General features: G+C 40.6%; 1 protein-coding gene across 1 annotated transcript in view; it reads right to left on the reverse strand.

The window, feature by feature from the left end:
• Nucleotides 1-19840, reverse strand: part of LOC121917442 (zinc finger protein 521-like) — a 371849-nt gene that overhangs the window by 200780 nt on the left and 151229 nt on the right. Inside the window, 1 exon segment of the mRNA XM_042443417.1 lies at nt 11651-15006. Coding sequence (XP_042299351.1) covers nt 11651-15006 — 3356 coding nt within the window.

A 19840-nucleotide genomic window follows, 5' to 3' on the forward strand; every position in this document is an offset into this window, starting at 1 on the left:
AAGATTCTCACCAATCCAAGATTCTTCTTGTCAGAATTTGTCAAGACATATATATATATATATATATATATATATATATATATATATACACATACACACACACACACACACACACACACAAACAGTTTTCACATTGAATTTTTCTTTCCATTCATGGCAAGACATTTTGCACAAACAGACAAATCCTCCTTAATGTGGCTTGATGCACTACAGATTTGCAGTACCTAAGATCCATTTCATATCTCTGGCTTTCTGCTTTTGCTTCTTTTCCCTCATTCCTAGATCTCCAAAATGCCTTAGCTCTTTCATAACATGTATAGTTTGCCTGGGAGCAAAATCTTAATTTGATTTTGAGTGAATTAAGAAGCTATCTCATGGCTAGAGGATTGTATCAAACTGTTTCCTTGAAGACACAGTTTAATGTGGTCGAGGCACAATAGGTTTTAGTACCTGCCAACAATACACCATGTTCAAATCTGCAGGTATTGGACAGAAATTAATATACAGATATGGATATGAATAACTAATTTATATGTAAGATAATAGTGAACCACACTGCTGCGAGACATAAGTGATCATGATACTGGATGTCAAACTCAGCACTTATAAGTTTCAGTACTAAACTACTGAACTAATAGCAAGAAGAGGAATAGCAAGTACATTTCTATACTGCTTATCAGTGAACTAGCCCTCCATAAGCAGTTTACAATGTGTAAGCCAATTGCCCACAACAAACTGGGTATTCATTTTACCGACCTATGAAAGGATGGAACCCTGAGTGGACCTTGGAGCCCTCCAGGATCGAACTTACAATGTTGTGGTTGTAGGACTGGCATTTAACCTGCACTACCAGGGCTCCTAATTACAGTTTGAAATCCCTTTTAACTAGAGATGCCAACTATTTAAGGCAGCCCACACAAATAAGTGCTATACTGTTGCACGATATTTCTTTGAGTGAGGGCCTGATGCAACTATCCTCTACAGCCATCAGGAAAGCAACTAAGCAGGATGTAGCAACAACCACATTTTTCTTAACTGTTCCTTTCAACACTGTTGTGGACATCTCAGCCAATAAGGGCTTGAGTGTCCATAATTCATACCATTATGACTTTAAAAGTAGGTTGTTGCAGTCAGCCTCCCTTGTCCATGGATGTTTTATCTACGGAATCAACCATCCATGCCTTGAAAATATACCCAAAAGTTATAAATTCCAAAAAGCAAACCTTGAATTTCCCATTCATGCCATTGTATTTAATGGTAATTGAGCATCCATGGATTTTGTTATTCACAGTGAGTCCTGGAAGCAATCCCCAGTGCATACCAAGGGCCCACTGTATAATGTCAAATGGCGGTCTTCAAGATTTGAACTTCAGTTCCCAGAAGCCCCACTCAGAATGGCCAACCAAGAGGGATTCTGGAACCTGGAGGACCAAAGACTAAAAACACTATTCTAGATGAGGAAACCATTGACACAATGTCTAGAAACTTAGGATAGTACAGAAAATGGCAGCTTATATCTCAGTGAGTGTGGAATGGCCAGACCAGGATAGAGTCGACTGATAAGTAAATATGTACAAATGTGACACTGACTGGGAACAGACTGATTCATATATTCCTAAATAAGAATCTACCATAGATCTATGCAATCCAGAACAGACTACATAACAAATACTAAAAACCAAGAACCAAAACAACATGGAGAACAGATACTGAACTTATGTGACCCCAGTCAGAGCGGTCAAGCTACAATGCATTCTATATAGCTATATAGAAAAGTACTTAGGAATGAAAGATTTTTAAGACATTAAAGAAAATATCACTCATTTTAAAGACAGGGAGCATTATGACTGAGAAGTGGATTTGTAACTGGTTGACCGGACGAACCCAAAGGGTGCTCAACAATGGCACCTTTTCATCCTGGAGAGAAGTGACCAGTGGAGTCCCACAGGGCTCTGTCCTGGGCCCAGTACTCTTCAACATCTTTATCAATGACTTGGAGGAAAAATTGGGGGAATACTTATCAAATTTGCAGATGACACCAAATTAGGAGGAATAGCTAATACTCCAGAGGACAGGATCAAAATTCAAAATGACCTGAATAGACTAGAAAGCTGGGCCACAGCTAACAAAATGAACTTCAACAGGGAGAAATGTAAGGTACTGCACTTAGGGCGAAAAAATGAAATGCACAGATATAGAATGGGGAACACCTGGCTTAAGGAGACAACATGTGAAAGGGATCTAGGAGTCCAAGTAGACCACAAGTTGAATATGGGTCAACAGTGCGATGCGGCAGCTAATAAGGCCAATGCGATTTTAGGCTGCATCAATAGAAGTATAGTGTCTAGATCAAGGGAAGTAATAGTGCCACTATATTCTGCTCTGGTCAGACCCCACCTGGAATATTGTGTCCAGTTCTGGGCACCACAGTTCAAAAAGGACATTGAGAAACTGGAGCGTGTCCAAAGGAGGGCGACTAAAATGGTGAAGGGTCTGGAATCCTTGCCCTATGAGGAACGCCTTAGGGAGTTGGGGATGTTTAGCCTGGAGAAAAGAAGGTTAAGAGACGATATGATAGCTCTGTTTAAATATTTGAAGGGATGTCATATTGAGGAGGGAGCAAGCTTGTTTTCTGCTGCTCCAGAGACTAGGACCCGGAGCAATGGATGCAAGTTGCAGGAAAAGAGTTTCCACCTCAACATTAGGAGGAACTTCCTAACAGTAAGGTGTCCGGGAAAGCAGCCAAAAGGCTGATAAGACAGCTAGTTCTCCAACAAACAAACCACTCCCCGAACAGCAAAGTCAATGTAAGCTACTCAGTCCAGGAAATTCACAATAGCTCTACCAAAAGGGATTAACAAGAGAATTGTCAGATGGTCCGAGGTTCAGGGTATCAGAGACGCAGGTCGAATAAGCAGTCCAAGGTCAAGGTTTCCGGGTAGTCAGGATAAGCTAGAAGGCAAGGAGCCAACGGAGCCAGAGACATAGTCTTTCCTCTAAAAGAGTCAGATATCCACTGGCAAAGAACCACACATGCTCCAGGAGCTTAAGAAGGCAAGGAGCCGGCCTTCAGCTGTGTCTGATTACGAACACGCTTCTGATAAAGCCTCCGAGATCTTTGAAGGCCCTCTCTTTCTGCTCGACGTTCCTTGAAGGTAGGCACACTGCCCAGATCCTCCTCCATGTCCACAGCCTCGGCACCAGGCAAACTTGACTGTTGAACCTCTGGAGGGGCCACAGACTCTGCTCCAGCAGAACTAGGGCCAACCTCTGGCTCCTCCATTACAGGTTCAAGCCCCAGGGGCTCTGGCTCCTCCATTACAGGTTCAGGTCCCAGGGGCTCTAGCTCATCCTCTGAGTCCTCCAAGCCGTCCTCCAGGCTGGGCATGACATAAGGGCTGTTCGACAGTGGAACACACTTCCTCGGAGTGTAGTGGAGTCTCCTTCCTTGGAGGTCTTCAAATGGAGGCTGGATGGCCATCTGTCAGGGATGCTTTGATTTGGATTTCCTGCATGGCAGGGGGTTGGACTGGATGGCCCTTGTGGTCTCTTCCAACTCTATGATTCTATGAATTCAACAGAATGTAGTAAAAATGTTCCAAAATGGTCTTATAGAACTTTATCACACCGGGTTCTCGGCCCGGCCTGGCAGGAAACAGAAAAGAGTGGGGGACTGATTTTACCACACACACCCGTCCCTCACTCGTTCCGTTCCCCCTCTCTTCCCTGCCCATTCCGTTCCAGAGGGAACGCTTTCTGAGAACTGTTCAGAACAGTTCTCAAAAATTTCCCCCTCTGGAATGGATTAAGAACGGAAGAGAGGGGGAACGAAACGAATGAGGGACGGGTGCGTGCGGTAAAATCCGTCCCCCACTCGTTCCGCACTTGTCCCTACTCCTTCCGTTCCGTGCTCAGAACGGAACGGAAGGAACGCAGTGCGATAAAGCTCATAGACTTTTGTTCTTTTGGATGTTCTTTTGTCTAGAATACCATTCAAATTCAAAAAATTAGAACAACAAGGAGCTAGCCTAAAACATTACCCCCATATCTACTAAACTTCCATTTATAGGGATTCATTTTCTTTTTCTTTATATTTAAAAAAGAAACCTCATACTTTTAACCTAGTGCTCTTCCAATAATTACACTGCATGCATAGACAAAGTCATAAGCCAAGAAAAATCCCTTAACCCAGTGCTACTCAAAGTGGTGGTCCTTTAACCAGTACCTGTTCCTCATCAGTTCACAGGGAAGAAATGTAGCCAATAGGCACAAATATGATGCTGGTCCCTGGCAAAATGGCAAAATGTGTGTGTGTGGGGGGGGGGGGGGGTGGGGGGGGTACTTCCAGTCTTCAAACAAGATAGCCTAAGAAGTACTGTCTGAATCTACAGGAGAGATCTCAAAAATGTCCAGAAAAGGTGAGGAGAGCCACAGACTACCTGCTAGGTCACACATACTGTATACATGGGTATTAGGAGCTGTGGACCCCCGCAACAGTGGAAAAAATTGTTTGCCCCCCCAAACATGAATAATAAACAGTCCCCCTCACAAAGAGTACCAGCTGTAACTTTTTTTGCAACCTTGCAACACCGAGCCCCTCCACATTCCCAAATTGCTTCCACTTTCAATCTGAAGCCACTGCTGCTGAGGATCCACCTTCTCTCCTTCCCTCCTGGGCAGACAAAAGCAGCACCGTATATTCCCCACTGACGAACTTTGCATTTTCCTCATTTTCAAAATCTGATGTTTGCAGACATCACCACAAAGGGAAGGTACTGTGTTGCTTTTGTTTGGCCAAACTTTTGTCTAGGAGAGGGGGGGGGGAGGAGAGAGATGTTGAATTCTCCCAGTTGTGGCTGCAAACATTAGATTCAAAGGAAAAAACTTTGGAATGAGGAGGATGCAAATTTTTGGCAAAGATGGAGAATGTATGGCATTGGTTTTAACTGGCTGGGAACAGGGAGAGGAAGAAGGGAGAGAACTTGGATCCTCCTGGGGTGGCTGCAAACATCAGATTCAAAGAAAAGGACTGAGGAGGATACAAATTTTGGCAAAGCAGAGTAATGCATAGTGCTGGTTTTCATTGGCTGCCAAGAAAGATGAAGAGGAGGGGGGGAAGGTTTACCTTGTTAAACAGCAGCTACTAAGTCACAAATAGTGAAATCTGCAAATCTCAACTATAGATAGCTTTGTAGGGAGACATCTGGATACAATAGGTTCACTTTAGATACATGCTAGGTACAAAACAATTTTACACAAGGAAGGCACAGAAGTAGAAATGACTTTCTCCAGCTCAAAACCATGCCAATGAAAAAAGTGGGGGGCAAAGACACAGACACAGGCACACTGCCAAGGTAAGGTAGGTCAACAGGATCTTCCTACTAAAAGTAAAGGTAAAGGTATACCCCTTTGACAAGGTTGTCAAATTGTGTCTGACTGTAGAGGGGTGGTGCTCATCCCCATTACTAAGCCAAAGAACCAGTGTTGTCAAAGACAATGCTGTGATCATGTGGCCAGCATGACAGCAGAGAATGCTGTAACCTTCCAACTGAAATGGTACCTATTTAGCTACTTGCATTTTTACATGCTTTCAAACAGCTAGGTTGGCAGAAGCTGGGAGTAGCGGCGGAAACTCACTCTGTGACAAGGCACTTGGTCCGTTTCCAATTGTCAAGAGTCAGCATCTTGAGCCACCACATCTTCGTACTGCCTAACCACAATTCTAAGTGAAACAAACGTCTATGGCTCCCATAATGGATGGAATCTTGTTATACATCAGTTCACCCCCTGGCAGATGAGAGAAAATACACCAGTGAGAAAATGACTCCTTCCCCTTGCACTGAGGCATTTAATACTCCTTTGCTTTTCTTGTCCAGCAGTAAAATATTGTAAAAACACCACCACCACCACCACCACTCATGGCTATAGGAAATGTAGAATGCTGGTGCCTGATATGATACTTTGTACCTATGGCATGTATTCATTCATTCTGTTTCCACAGCTGTTTTATTAAAATGCACACAAATGTAAGCGTGCAGACACAACGCTACAAAACAATGAGATAGCATTCAAGCAACCAACCACTCTTTCTACCTACAATCAGCAACAGCTGTGCCCAATAAAAGTAACAGTTTGCAATTGCTCACTGGAGAATACTCCTTCAACACTTATGCCTATTGCAAATTTTGTAAAAGCTCTTAGGATTCTGAGGCAACATGTAGGGTTGTTTAAAATTTTATAAATCTGCATCACCTTAAAAAACCCTACTGACATCATTTCTCCATTTTACCTTTGAAAACAATGCTATTTTCTTTTAATAAATGCAGCTTTTTTAAAAAAAAACAGTGCCATCTTTAAGGATCCTCATGTACTTTACTCTCAATCTTAATCAAATTGTTTTTATTATACTGTTAGTCACTCAGTATCAGAATGGAAAAATAGAACACTTAACCATATGCAGTGATAAATAAATTACAAAATCCTTCTTTGCTGAGAAGAGTCACAAGCACTGAAAGCTGCACAAAGAAAATGTGAGCCTCAGGGTGACCATAACAGCCTTCCTTTTCCTGGCAGGGTCATAGAAACAGCCATGAATGACACAGGGAAAACTTTCAAACTTAAATTATGATTTAATCAACATAAGTGTAACAATACTTTAAAAGTAAAATGATATTTCAGTATTCAGATCAGACCAGAAGCAACTTTATTTCATATTCCAAAAGTGATATTTTATTAATTAAATATTATGCTATCTCTTTTGAGAACAGCATCACTCCTATGATGGTGGTGTTTATAACCCTAATTTATTTCAGACTATAGTTGGTCCTCCATATTTGCAACTTTGACTTTTGCAGATTTGATTATTCATGGATTTGATTAACATGTTCTTTCTGGAATTTTCTAAATCCTCCAGCATGACTTTGCTGGAAGTTGAAAGACCTAGAGATTCCTAGAGAGGTTTAAAAGGTGTGTTTTTTTAATTGAGGTTCTTCACTTTCATGCAGCTCTTGTTCCCGTAACCCCAGCGAATGTGGAAGGACCACTGTATGTTATTTGAAGGACTACTTTGTATTACTGAATAACAAAGTCACAATAATCCACATCATAGTACAATTTTGATGATTTCTATGTATGGTTGAGAAAGCTGTACAGTGAAGAAAGCTGGCAAGAAGATCAACTGATTTGAAATGTGGTACTGGATCCATGGACGTTTAAAAAGTTACATAAACATGTCTTAGAGCAAATCAAGCCTGAATTTTCAGCAGAATTACTAAACTGAAGCTTCTGTAAGCTGAATGAGACAATATCACTTATTAGAAAAGACAATGATGAAGTCAAAGGCAGTATGAAAAGAGGAAGAATGAATTACAGTTGGATTGATTCAAAATCTGAGCATAATCTAAGCACTATAAAAATAAACTATAATAATAATAATAATAATAATAATAATAATAATAATCAGGGTGGCCTGGACATCTCTCTGCCCTAAGGTGATGCTGACTTTGCTGACAGTTGACAACAACAAAACTACAGCAGTATGATCCCGCTCAAGCATTAGGGACAGCTTTTGAGGCCTGCTCTGTTATTCACCAATGAGAGCCATTAGGTTTATAGAAGTGAGGGAGAGTGCTTTCTCACAGTGGCTCCATACTACTGGAACTGTATCTCCAGGGTGATAGACAAAGCTTTACAATGTACATTTTGGACCACAGATCAAAGAATCCCCAGCGAACATGGTGATGACCCATACTCACTAGGAATTCTGGGCGTTATAGTCAAAAACCCCAACCACCTCTGAGGATACATATGACATCATCATTTCTAGCTTTTTAAAAACAGCTGAAGATACATTTATTCCATTCTGTATTTGGCACTTTAAAAACCTAGTTTTAACTGTAATTATACTTTCACGCAATTTGTAATTGTGTAAGTTCCTTGTGAGGGCAGTGCAATATGAAAAGGAAGTTTAAAGCATTTTAACAAATTAATTAATAATGGTTTTGCTGGTGGCATCTGAGAAAGCAATCTCAAGTCTATGAAAGGATAATTGAAGAGTCCTATCATACCCTTATGAATCCTTTTAACTTTACAACTATCTATGTCTATTTTTAATCAATGTTTCTTTATTACTCTTTGGAGACTTTTTCCATTTATATGTAGCCTATTTAAGATGTGATGACCAAATGATGTCCCATCTAAGCTCAACTCAAATGCCAAACAGAGCATTGCCACTACAGTTTTTCTCTTAATACAGCCCAAGTGTCCTTCAAACCCCTCTGACAAGTACGAAAAGCCATGTAGACGCTAGAATTAAAAAGAGCTTTTCCACCCAGAATAAAGTATCAAATCACCATCCCTGTATATATATCTTCTTCCCCATAATCCTCTTCACCAGATTCTTAAGCGTACCAATTGCAGTTTTTGGATCACATTCTGGCAGCCACAAAGTTCTTGATTTCTCAAATTGGACTAATTCTTGGTGTACTCTGCTATGTTTTGAATGGGATAAGGAAAGCAGAAACTTTTTAAAACCTCATAATATATTGTGTTTTGGATGAACCATTTGAGATATGATAATAAAGCTAACACAGCATAAATCAGCATATTATATATTATCACTTCTACAGTTATCAATTTTTGTGATGGAACCAGAGGGAGATGTTACTTTTCTACTGCCTTCATTTGGAGAGACACTTGTGATATTCAGTAAACTTGTTATGGGAATCCTTCAGTTCTTGCTTATCCCAGCATGCGTTAAGATAAATTTAGATGAATGGTAGTGGCAGAAAGATTAAGTAAACAGGTATGTTCGCTCTGTCTACGTTGTGTGTAATGTAAGAGCTTCTTTCAAAGATTTAACCCATTTCCAATATATAGGGGAGATACAGACAATCCTTTAACTGCAATGTGATGGGTGAATATTTGTGGGCAATGTTTTTACCTCCTGATAGTGAAAATCTTCATTTGTTGTAAATAACATCTATTATGGCACCCACTGAGGGAGTCCAGTGATGCCACTGTCGATCCAAGGCTCTGGCCACTGCCACTGTTGATCCAAGGCTCTGGCCTAAACCCATTTGTTAGTATCAGTTAAATCCATTTGTTAGTCTAAATTCAGGCTTACATCTAATTTTTTGTCCCACCTAATCCAGTTACCACACCCACTGAATAAACAGGAACCGATATACATGTAGGTTCCATTCATTCAACATACTGACACTACTTGAAATAGAATCTAAATGGGAACTGGAGCCTGATTTATTCAACAAAGCATCCTCCTGATTATTTCCCTGATTGTTAACATCGGAGTTAACCAGTTTTAATGAACTGTTTTAAAATATATTTACTGCCTTATTAGGACGTGTATTTAGAAAGTGCTTTTATTGTATCTATTTTACTGAAGAAATACACTCGGCCCTCCATATTCACAGATTCTTTATCCATGGATTCTAACATCCATTCCATGGCTTAAAAATATTTTTAAAAAATATAAATTCCAAATAAAGCAAACCTTGATTTTCCCATTTTATACAATGTATATAATTTTACTATGCCACTGTATTTAATGGGCTTTGGGAATCCACAGATTTTGGTATCCACAGAGGGTCCTGGAACCAAACTCTAGCTTACACCAGGGCCTACTATACATAAACATTTTAAAAATAAAATATTAGCCTTTACCCCTTTTAGGGATGACATTCTGCAAACACTATGAGATATAAGATGTTCACAAGTCCATTGAAAACAGATTCTTCCCTGTTTGGAAATGGCATCGATTCTATATATAAATGATGTTTTCAGAAAAGTTGGAAAACACTTTTCAAACACCAAAAACCAGAATTTCAAATCATGCTTTTCTCTGTATGAGCAAACTGTCCAATTAACCTATGGTAAGAAATACCCAAAGAACAACAGATTATTATATGTAGGATCTGTTAGATGTAATTAAAGAATAAATAAAACTCTTTCACTGTCTCTAAGCTGATGTCGTGGCTAAACTAAACAGGCAAAGTATAATGCGTCTGTGTTTTACACAGGCGTGCCATACGCAGCTTTCAGCATATGCTGAAAGCCGCGCCGGAAGAGCCCGTCAAGTGCCCAGAAAGAACTAATGGGGTGCACGCCCATGGTACACGCATGCCACCATGCCACTGCGCAACATGGGTGCAAGCCCCATTAGTTCCTATGGGGCTCCAGCATACGCTAATTTCCCCTTATGCAGAGGGATCCAAAACGGATCCCCATGTAAGGGGAGGGCCCACTGTATGGCAAAGGGATGCACTGGCATCCCATATCTTTTCACCTGGGCATGAATGTGATTTAGGGGCTCGACAGACCACCACAAAGGGGCGGTCTGGAACCGCCCATTCCCCCCCCCCCCAGAGGGAGCCTGCAGCAACCAAATCGTGTGGGCTCCCTCCGCATCCAAAAGGACCTGCTTGGCACACGTGTGTGCTGCCATCAGTGCACCATTACGCACTGTGTCGTGTCAATGATGCAAGCGCATCAATCACGCAAGCGCCATGATGGCTGCATCCGTATGGACCAAGGTTTCGGAGCATGCAGTTGTTGTGCGCTCCCGAACCCTAGAATCACTGTGGACACGCCCCTTCCTGCCCATCTGTCTCAGGCCTGAGTTTCTTCGCAGCCAGATCCTCCTGGTTCTCAGCAGGAGAGGCATGAATACTGTGTGATGGGACAGGAACAAGGAGGGGGAATACATGAGCAAGACTTAAAATGACTGAACATGGACCATGGCTATATGCTTCTTGCTCCCTGTGTAAACAAAAGTGAGGTTAATATAAATTAAAGGCTAAAGAATGCATGTTTAAGTGTGCTTGGCAATGTCCCCTTTGGCAATTCTAATTTGTGTTAGTGATTATGATAACAGAAGAAGGCCAAAGCATTTATTTCACATTAATTAATTTGGAATAAGACTTTGATCCCCAAGGGATGCTCACATTTGTACAATTTTATGTTACATATTATTTTGCAAGAAATAGTAATCTTTTGATACCTACTATGATTTTCTGTCAGCGACAAAACCCCCACACAAATCCTACATGCATACACCCACATACAAACTACATTGCAATGAAAAGACTAATTTGCCCTTTAGCAAAAGTAGGTGTTACACTGTGGTGTTTCTTTTTAATCAAAGTAGAGCAAGACAGGGAAAAATTAATGTCAACAACATAATTTACAAAAATAGCCCTCCTGCTCTGTTGCTCACAAATATTTTCAAAAAACAGCACTCTGCATGCCAGTGCTTTGGCTTGATGTAGTTTACTTTTATGTCATTAACACTCTGTGCCGTAAGCATAACTCAGAACTAGGGATTCCAGCTCAAAATGAACCTCAGCTAAGATTCCAGCTCTCAGTTGTGCTGGCATGAAGATTATTCTCTTCAGTGATAAAGAAGATAATATCCTAGGGAGACTGGAATTAGTCCTACTCTGCACCATTCAAGCCAAAACACAAGGCTTATCAAGAAACAAGTAATTGCCAGCTAGCTAATGGCTATGGGAGATACACCACATATTCAAGTTAAGCATCTCTTGGAAAATAACTAGCAAAAGATGATGGGTTTTTTTAAAAAAAATCAAAGGTTTATTTAAGGAGGGAAAAAGAAAGAAAATGAATAAATTACCTCTTCAGATTGTGATGGGCTGATTCTGGGCATTGGTGATACCTGTGGCGTTTTCAGATGCGTACTATTGCTGTCTGGGATGAGCTCTCTATGGACTGACTGAATATGATTTTGAAGTTCACTTTCTGATTCAAATTTAACATTGCAACTGGAACAGCGAGTCTTCAGTCCTCCTGCTTTATTTTTGTTCTCTGTGGAACTCAAGTTCTCACTCTGGCCCATGCCTTGTCTGTTACTGCTTGAGGGGATGTTGACACTTGGACTACCACTTTTGCTGAGATTAACACAGGCAGCACACAAACCATATGGTAGGCCATTAATGTCAAGTTTCACCAAATCCTGTTTCGAACGGAATTCCTTCAGGCATGAAGCACATTTGTACAGTTTCTGAAGATGCTGTACTCGCCCTGTAGCCTGCATTGAAGAACTGTTGCTTGTTTTCTGCATGTGGAATGTCCCATGGATCTTCAGCTCCAATGTAGAAGTCACTGTCTGCATGCATACCACACAGCGGAATCCTGTTAAGGAGTTCCTCAAATCAGGGTGCATCTGACAGTGCTCCAAAAAGTCCTCCTCACTCTGCAGTGGCATTTTGCAAATTCTGCAGTTCCCTGTATCTAGGCTCTTACTGTGTGTGACTTTATGTTCGGTGAGAGTGAGCAGAGATGGAAACCTCTCACCACATATCGGGCACATATAGTGTTTCACTGGACCCAAATGGGTCTGCATGTGCTCACGGAGGCCATTTTCAGAGAAGAACGTCCGAGAACACACATTACACTTGTAGTTTCCTTTAATGAGTTCTGCCTTTTTCTTAACAATGGCACTTTCCCCTGGTCGGATATTGTGGTCTCGAAGCTGGTGATTTTGCAGAAGAGACTCCATTGTATAGGCTGCCCCACAAATATCACATCCATACATGGGCTCAGATGTATCAACATCTTCTTCACTGCCATCATGGCTATTGTGTGATTCCTGACTATTTGTGAGCAAGGTCTGTAGCTCTACTTCTTCCTTCTGAACTGGTTCAGATGCTCCATTTGTTCCACAATTGGGAGTTTTGGTTTCAAAAACACAATGCTTTTCCCTCAAATGTTTTTCCAACAAGATGATAGCATGAAATGCTTTGCTGCAAAATTTGCAATTGTATTTTTTGCTGTGTGTGGTAATGTGGCACTGGAGTTCCACTTCAGTACCAAAAGACTCACCACAAAAAATACACTTGTGCACTTTGCCCTGGTTCTCTAGATGATTGTGTTTAACATGGAGTTGCAAATCTGTCTCATTCCGGAAATCCCAGTTGCAGGATGTGCACCTGTATACCTTCTTTTCATTGCTATGCTTCACAGCCAAGTGAAGTTGAATGGAAACTTTAGAATCAAATACCTCTTGGCAAAGAGTACAACGGAAAAATACAAAAGTATGCATGTCAAGCAAGTGTTTCTGCAAATCATCCACTGAAGTAAACTGTTTATCACAACTTTCACAGATGTAGTAAGTAGAGGTTATCATGAAATGAATGGTCACATGCTTCAGGAGGGACTCTTGGTTTGGAAATTCCTTGTTGCACTGAGGACAGGTCAGCTTAGGTAGTACAGTGTCAAGATGAGTTTTTAAGTGAGTCTGAAAACCATCCAGAGAAGTGTATTTAGCACCACATTGATTGCAAATGTACTCACCAGCAGGGCGTGGAGTGGCACCCCCCACAGTCTGCATCATTTTTAATGAAGTCTGCTCTAAAGTCACTGGAGATAAGGGGCTCATGGCTCTAGATTTCTTTCCATTATGGATGTAGTTGAGCGCTAATGGAATGTTCTTGTGATTTTCCTTTATATGCTTATTTAGTTTAAGAACACTATTAAATATTGGAGAATTTGTACAATAAGAACAAGAATATACTTCAACAACTGGGTCCTTAGGGGTACCTAGCACAGGAGAACCAAAACGGGAACTGCTGAGATCACAATGGACTTGTCTAATATGCTCTTCCAAAGAAGAATCAGTAAGAAACCCCATGTAACAATGAGGACAAAAAAATGCATTACTGTCTTTAGCAGCTGGATTTGCAAATCCATGAGTACATCGAATATGTTCCTGAAGGGTGTTGAGGTCATTGAAAACATCTGAGCAGAAATTGCACTGGTAGATCATTGCAGGCATAGTAGATACAATCAATGCAGGATCAGGGGCTTCATGTATTTGCTTAAGATGCTCATTCAGATTGTAAAGTGAAGGTAATACTTCTAAACAATACTGACAAATATGTGCTTGCTCAGGTTTATCTAAATGCATAGTTTTCAGGTGTATCTGCAATACTGCAAGGCTTGAAAACAACTGTTTGTTGCAATAAATGCAGCTATAGGTAACCTTGGCTTGCTTGTTTGAAGGCCCTGTGATATCTGCCACTTGTTGGGATGCCCGCTTTCTTCCACGGCCTTTTGGTATTGGGGGAGCGGTTTCCACCATGGTTGAACTGTCCACTGAGAGGTTTGAATCTGGTGTGGTGCTAGATACTGAGGTGTAGCCAACAGTCACTAAAGAGGGGCTGTTGCTATGATTGCAAGATTCTGGCTGCTGGTGACTATCCATGTGGGTATACAACTCTTCAACAGTATGGAAGTTCTCTGAGCAAATACTACACATATTTTTCTTTTCTGCTCCATTATGAGCCTGCTCCATGTGGTTTACAAGTGAACTTTCCTCTACAAAGAGTTCGTGGCAGTACACACACTGAAGAGCAGCTCTATCATCATTTGGGGAACACTCAGGGTGACACTCTGCTATGTGCTTCTGAAGATCTTCAGGAAAATCAAAACCTTCTTCACACTGACTGCATTTTTGAGTGTCCTTCATTTTCCAATCCTCCATTCGGGAGGCAGACTGAGAACCATCTTTGCTCCTCTCATGAACTTGCATGTGTCCGTGAAGTGAACTAGAGGACAGAAATCCACGCCGACAAATGGCACACTTATATGGCTTGTTAGAGGTATGAGTCTTTAAGTGAATTTTAAGATGATCACTTCTCGAAAAAGCTGCGTCGCACTCACTGCAATGGTACTTTTTATCTCCCGTATGAAGCTTGATGTGGCGATCTCTGCTTCGCTTGTGTTTGAAAAGGCGGCTGCAATACGTGCACTTGAAAGGGAGCTTGTCACTGTGGCTTTGCTCGTGGTGCTTTAAATAGCTAAGGCGGCTAAATGACTTGTCACAAAACTGGCATGGGTAGGGCAGTCCTGGCCCACCCTCTTCTTCACCAAAGTCACAACCATCTCCATGGCTTGGGGAAGTCTGGTCTTTGCTAGAAGGTGAAGAAGCTGGCCATGAGCAGGACGGATCATCCTCAATGTCTACTCCATCTGGAAAAGGGAAATGAAAGTTTAAAGCCCTCCAGATTGGCCTTGATAACTCTGCATTCATACAGTTCATTGGTGACTAAGTGAAATGTATTTGCAGCTGTAGAGCCACACCATCTACTTTTACACAACACTATTTTAAATCTCTGTGTATACAGTCTGTTGGTGAATAATTGAAATATGTTTGCAGGAGTTGATCCACACCTACTTATTTTTATACAACACTATTTTAAATCAGATGGTAAAACTAGAAAAAGGCTGCTCCTGCATTATTCTGTTTTTAAAATCATTCTTACTTGCACAATATGTATTATGCACTGACAATTTTATTACAATCCAAATTTTTAAAATATATTTATTTCTTTTGTATCATCTATAAAATGATTTGCATATTATGGGAACATCTGAAAAGTCAACTGGAAAAAGAACATTTAGAAAGTATTTAAAAATTAAGACAGTGTCTACTACTAAACAAAAAAGTAATTCTACCTTTTAAAAAAATTATGTTGGTTTGGAAAGCAGCATGGCTTGGTGTATTATTATTAATTTTAGAACTCAAATATGAGAATTTAAAAAGAAAGCATGAAAAAAGTGTAATGGTAATGACAACTTCACTACTAAAAAACAAATAGTGCTATCAGTCATTTCCTCTAATACAAAGTACAGGAAATCCATTGCTAATCACTTTGGAAATAGTCCTAATCAAAACTAAATACATCCAACCCTCTTTATCCACAAATTCTGCATCCATGGATTCCACCATTCATGGCCTGAAAATATTCCCCCCACCCCAAATAAATCTCCCAAAGCAAAGCTTGATTTTGTCATGTTAATAAGGGGTGCCATTTTACTATGCCATTGTACATAATGGGACTTGAGCATCCATGCATTTTGGTATCTGCAGGTGGAGGGTGGTGTCCTGGAACCAAACCTCAGAGGATGCCAAGGGTCCACTGTGTATGAGTTTCTGCATTTCTAAGAACACAGCAAGCAATGCTGCACGACTCTTTAATTTCAAATAAAAGTAACTCTCTGAAACCCTAAAATTGCCAACAGGGACCACACATCCAGAACTTATGGAATGCTGAGGGCAATTAAATTCTGAAAATATAGAATATCCTGGTGGGAATAGTAACAATCGGAGGAAGGATGTATCACAAAGTCAAGGAACTCTCTTGCTCTCATTATAATACAAGGTTCATGGTGGATGAAAGGGAGAAAGTGGACACCACCTACTACTGTATACCAAAGAGCAGCCATCTGTAAACACCTGAACAACGCCTCCCCATTCTTGTGTCAGGCTGGCACTCAACAAATGCACTCTTGTTTTGGGATGGGATACATGCTTTCTATTTTTCACTGGCCTTCACTTGTACTCAGATAAATATGTTGTTAGCGCAACAAAAAGATCGTCTTGTGGAACATTTTAGACTAGGAGGCTTATGTACTTTTGTGGACTGAATTCCACTTACTCAGACACATCCACAAATGTGCATGCTAAAATTAATATCTTTGTCTTAAAGATGCTACAAGGCTCTTTTTAGATGATATAGTAGCTAGTGATCAGTAAAAGGATTAATATATAATTATGAATAATTACAAATGAGTAGGCATTAGATTTCTTGAGACAGCCAAGGTTAAGCAAAGAGGGTAAACCTCACAAAAGCTAGATCCTAACAGTGTATTGTGCTTTTCTAAAGTTCAATAGGTTGCCCACCACTTCTTCCTCTTTGCAAAAAACCTTACTGGCTGAACTTCCTTAGTAAAACAGAGCCTGAACATTTAGGAACTCATAGACAAAGCAACATGTTAAAAAAAGAAAAGAAAAGAAAAGAAAAAAGCTGGAAACAGGAAGAAATGACAAATTATTATGGTAAAAGTTGCAAGATTTATGAGTAACAACGAAAAAACAAACACAAACACAAGCCAAATAGTAACCCAAGCTACTTAGCGTTTCTACTGCATTTCTGGGGTTTAGATTTGAGTCTATAGAACATAGGTGGATTACCTTTCAAGATCTTGGCCCAGCATACAAACCAATTCAGTCAGAGAATACTTTGAGGTGATTTACAGAGGAGTCCTATCTTTGGGCAAAGAACGATTCCTTGGTGGAGCATACATCACTTCCACAGTCCTGACAGGTTGCTTTAGCCAGTATGGGGTAGAACCTCTGAATCCTCTCTCTGAAACTAGGAGTCACACCTGCCCTAGACAGACTCCAGTGGAAGGGTGCTGGTGCTACATTTATATACTGTAGCTATGTTTTAGGTGTTGTTCTGCAAGCAGATCTCCCTCTTTGCTGGTGGAGAATCACTTACAATGCTCTATATAACGTCCCTCATTCAGCTTCTGATGAAATTGCTACTGGATTCAAATATTAGTTTATTTAAAATATCTGTATTCTGGTATATCAGAATGGGGGTACTGAATCAGTAAAAATTCAGTACTCCTGTTTATCTGTTCTGGAAGAATGGATTCAATTATTTAGTCCTCAATCCATTAGCAAGTTTTCATACACAGGCCCTCTGTACTGAATGGAAGCTATACAAAAGAACTGCCTGTGCATTTCAAAGAAGTTCTGCAGGAAAAATTCAAAGTGATTTCTCTTAATTAAATCACTCCCTCTTACTGTAAAAATGCTTCTACAAAAAGCAAAACATCTGACAGCTAAAGTAAAACAAAAACAGTAGTTTATTTGATAAATAATATTGTCATAATAAATTTTCTTGCAACACAAAGTCAGTTAGAATACAGCCATTAAAAAAAAAAGATTGAATATGCCCCTGGAGAAAAGCATTTTTGAAATGATTGCTACAAACATATAATGTTCCTTAAACTCTACATCTGCAAAAAGAAAGCTATCATACAACATAACAGTCAAAACTGGCTTTTGAAAAATATTCCACGTCTGTTTTCTTTAAAGTAGCAAGATTTTACTAGATTGTGAACCTTTGCTTATCCACAGGAAACAGATGAGGATTCGTTCCTTTCCTGCATCTCAAAACTGATAACACCACCATCTCATTATCAATGCCAAACAGCAACTATCTAATTCTGAGAAAACAACTAGCACCATTCCTGGACCTTTGCCCACTGCAACAATGCTTTTAAATGAAAGCTGAATACTGCACAAGTCTGTGTCATTTACTACTCTGAGAGAGGGGGATTTCCACATTTACTGTATGTCTAAAAACATGATACTTAAACTGTTCTATAACTAAGAAGCTTATTGCACTCACTTTCATCCCCGATCTGGGCATGGGCAGGGGATGTGCATGGCCAAGGGAGAATGCATTTTATCGCATGCCGCACTGTCCTCAAGCCGTCCCCATGCCATCACCAGGCTGGACCCAATCAGGACTCAGGCATGTGATTTTGCTCTGATTGAGGACAGTACGGTGTGCGATAAAATGCGTTCTCCCTTGGCCGCACACGAACCTGCCCGTGCCCAGATCGGGGATGAAAGTGAGTGCGATAAACTTCTAAGACAGTGAGAGTAAGAACTAGAGATAACAGCCATACATTTAATCATTGTGTAGAAGAACGATTTTCAGCAGGTGATACTTATTACCTGGTCGAATGACAAGCAACTTGAAACTCCCTCTTCTACAAAACCATTTCAAGTACAAGGGTTCTCTCCAGTTTTCACTCTGACAAGTTTATCCACAACAAATCTATTCCCCCCCACAAAACCCCCCTTATTTCAGTGGGGCTTATTGAAAATTGGGGCAGCAACTAATATAGTGTTGGAGGAAATAAAATGGGAGATAGACCTTTACTGTCTTAATGAATTAAGATTTATCTTTACATTTTTGTTCATTTCTCTTCTAGAGATGCGTTTTGCACCATTTTCTTGCGCTGCAACTCCTATAATATGCCAGCTTGCATGGCCACTGTTTGAGGGATTCTGGGAGTTGTCATCCTGAAAAGTAATGTTTCCCAGCTCTTTCATGAGGATAAACATTTCCTGCATGATAAGTCCCTGCCCCAAGATACATACAATCTAAAACGTCAAGCCACAGGATGCTACAGCAGGATGAAACGGATGGTTAATAAGGAATGAGTAAGGAGTTTATCACACACATGTTTGTAAACGTTCCGAGGTCTCAATGGTAATGGAACGGAACGGATTTTATCGCATAGCCTCGTTACCGAGACGTTTACAATGGGTTCCCGTTCCGTTCCGTTCGCATAAAATGTCCCCGACGATTCTCTTCCATCCTCCCTCACCAGGAAACGTTATGAGAATGGAAAATCCTCTGTGTGCGATATCCTAGGCGTTCCAATTGCATCCCAGTCCGATCCCTACAGTTATAACGGGCCATCATGATATCTTTCCTTTACCAGGTTCCCTTGCAAGATGTTTTAACGACTTTCATTCCTCAAAATTATAGAACATCTAGACATGTCTCTATATGAAAAATAAAGCAGGAAACAGTGTTTGATACCAGAAAAAGATTTCAGGTATGTATGGAGTACTTCTACCAGATCAAAAAAAAATTGAATGTTTCATGCGGAAATGTGTCTCCCACATGTCGTCATCCCACAAAGTCATCACCTCTTCACGCCACCAATTCTTCCTAAGAATTGGACGTAATCACCATCTCTGAGGTGATGGAAATGTGGATAGCCATTCAAGGAGATCTGTGTGGGGGGGGTGCGTCCTCTACATCCATGAGCTCAGCAAGGGCATGTCTGAGAGCAACTTTTAAAAAAAACAAGCGGTACATAAGTGTCCTCCTTCTTCTCCGTTCCTGCTCCATTATCAGGTAGCGGGAGATGGTATGGAGAAGGACCAAAACATGAGAATCCATCTTAGGATAGAACACACAGGGAA

This window comes from Sceloporus undulatus, unplaced genomic scaffold, assembly GCF_019175285.1.
Source record: "Sceloporus undulatus isolate JIND9_A2432 ecotype Alabama unplaced genomic scaffold, SceUnd_v1.1 scaffold_18, whole genome shotgun sequence".
Lineage (NCBI taxonomy): Eukaryota > Metazoa > Chordata > Lepidosauria > Squamata > Phrynosomatidae > Sceloporus > Sceloporus undulatus.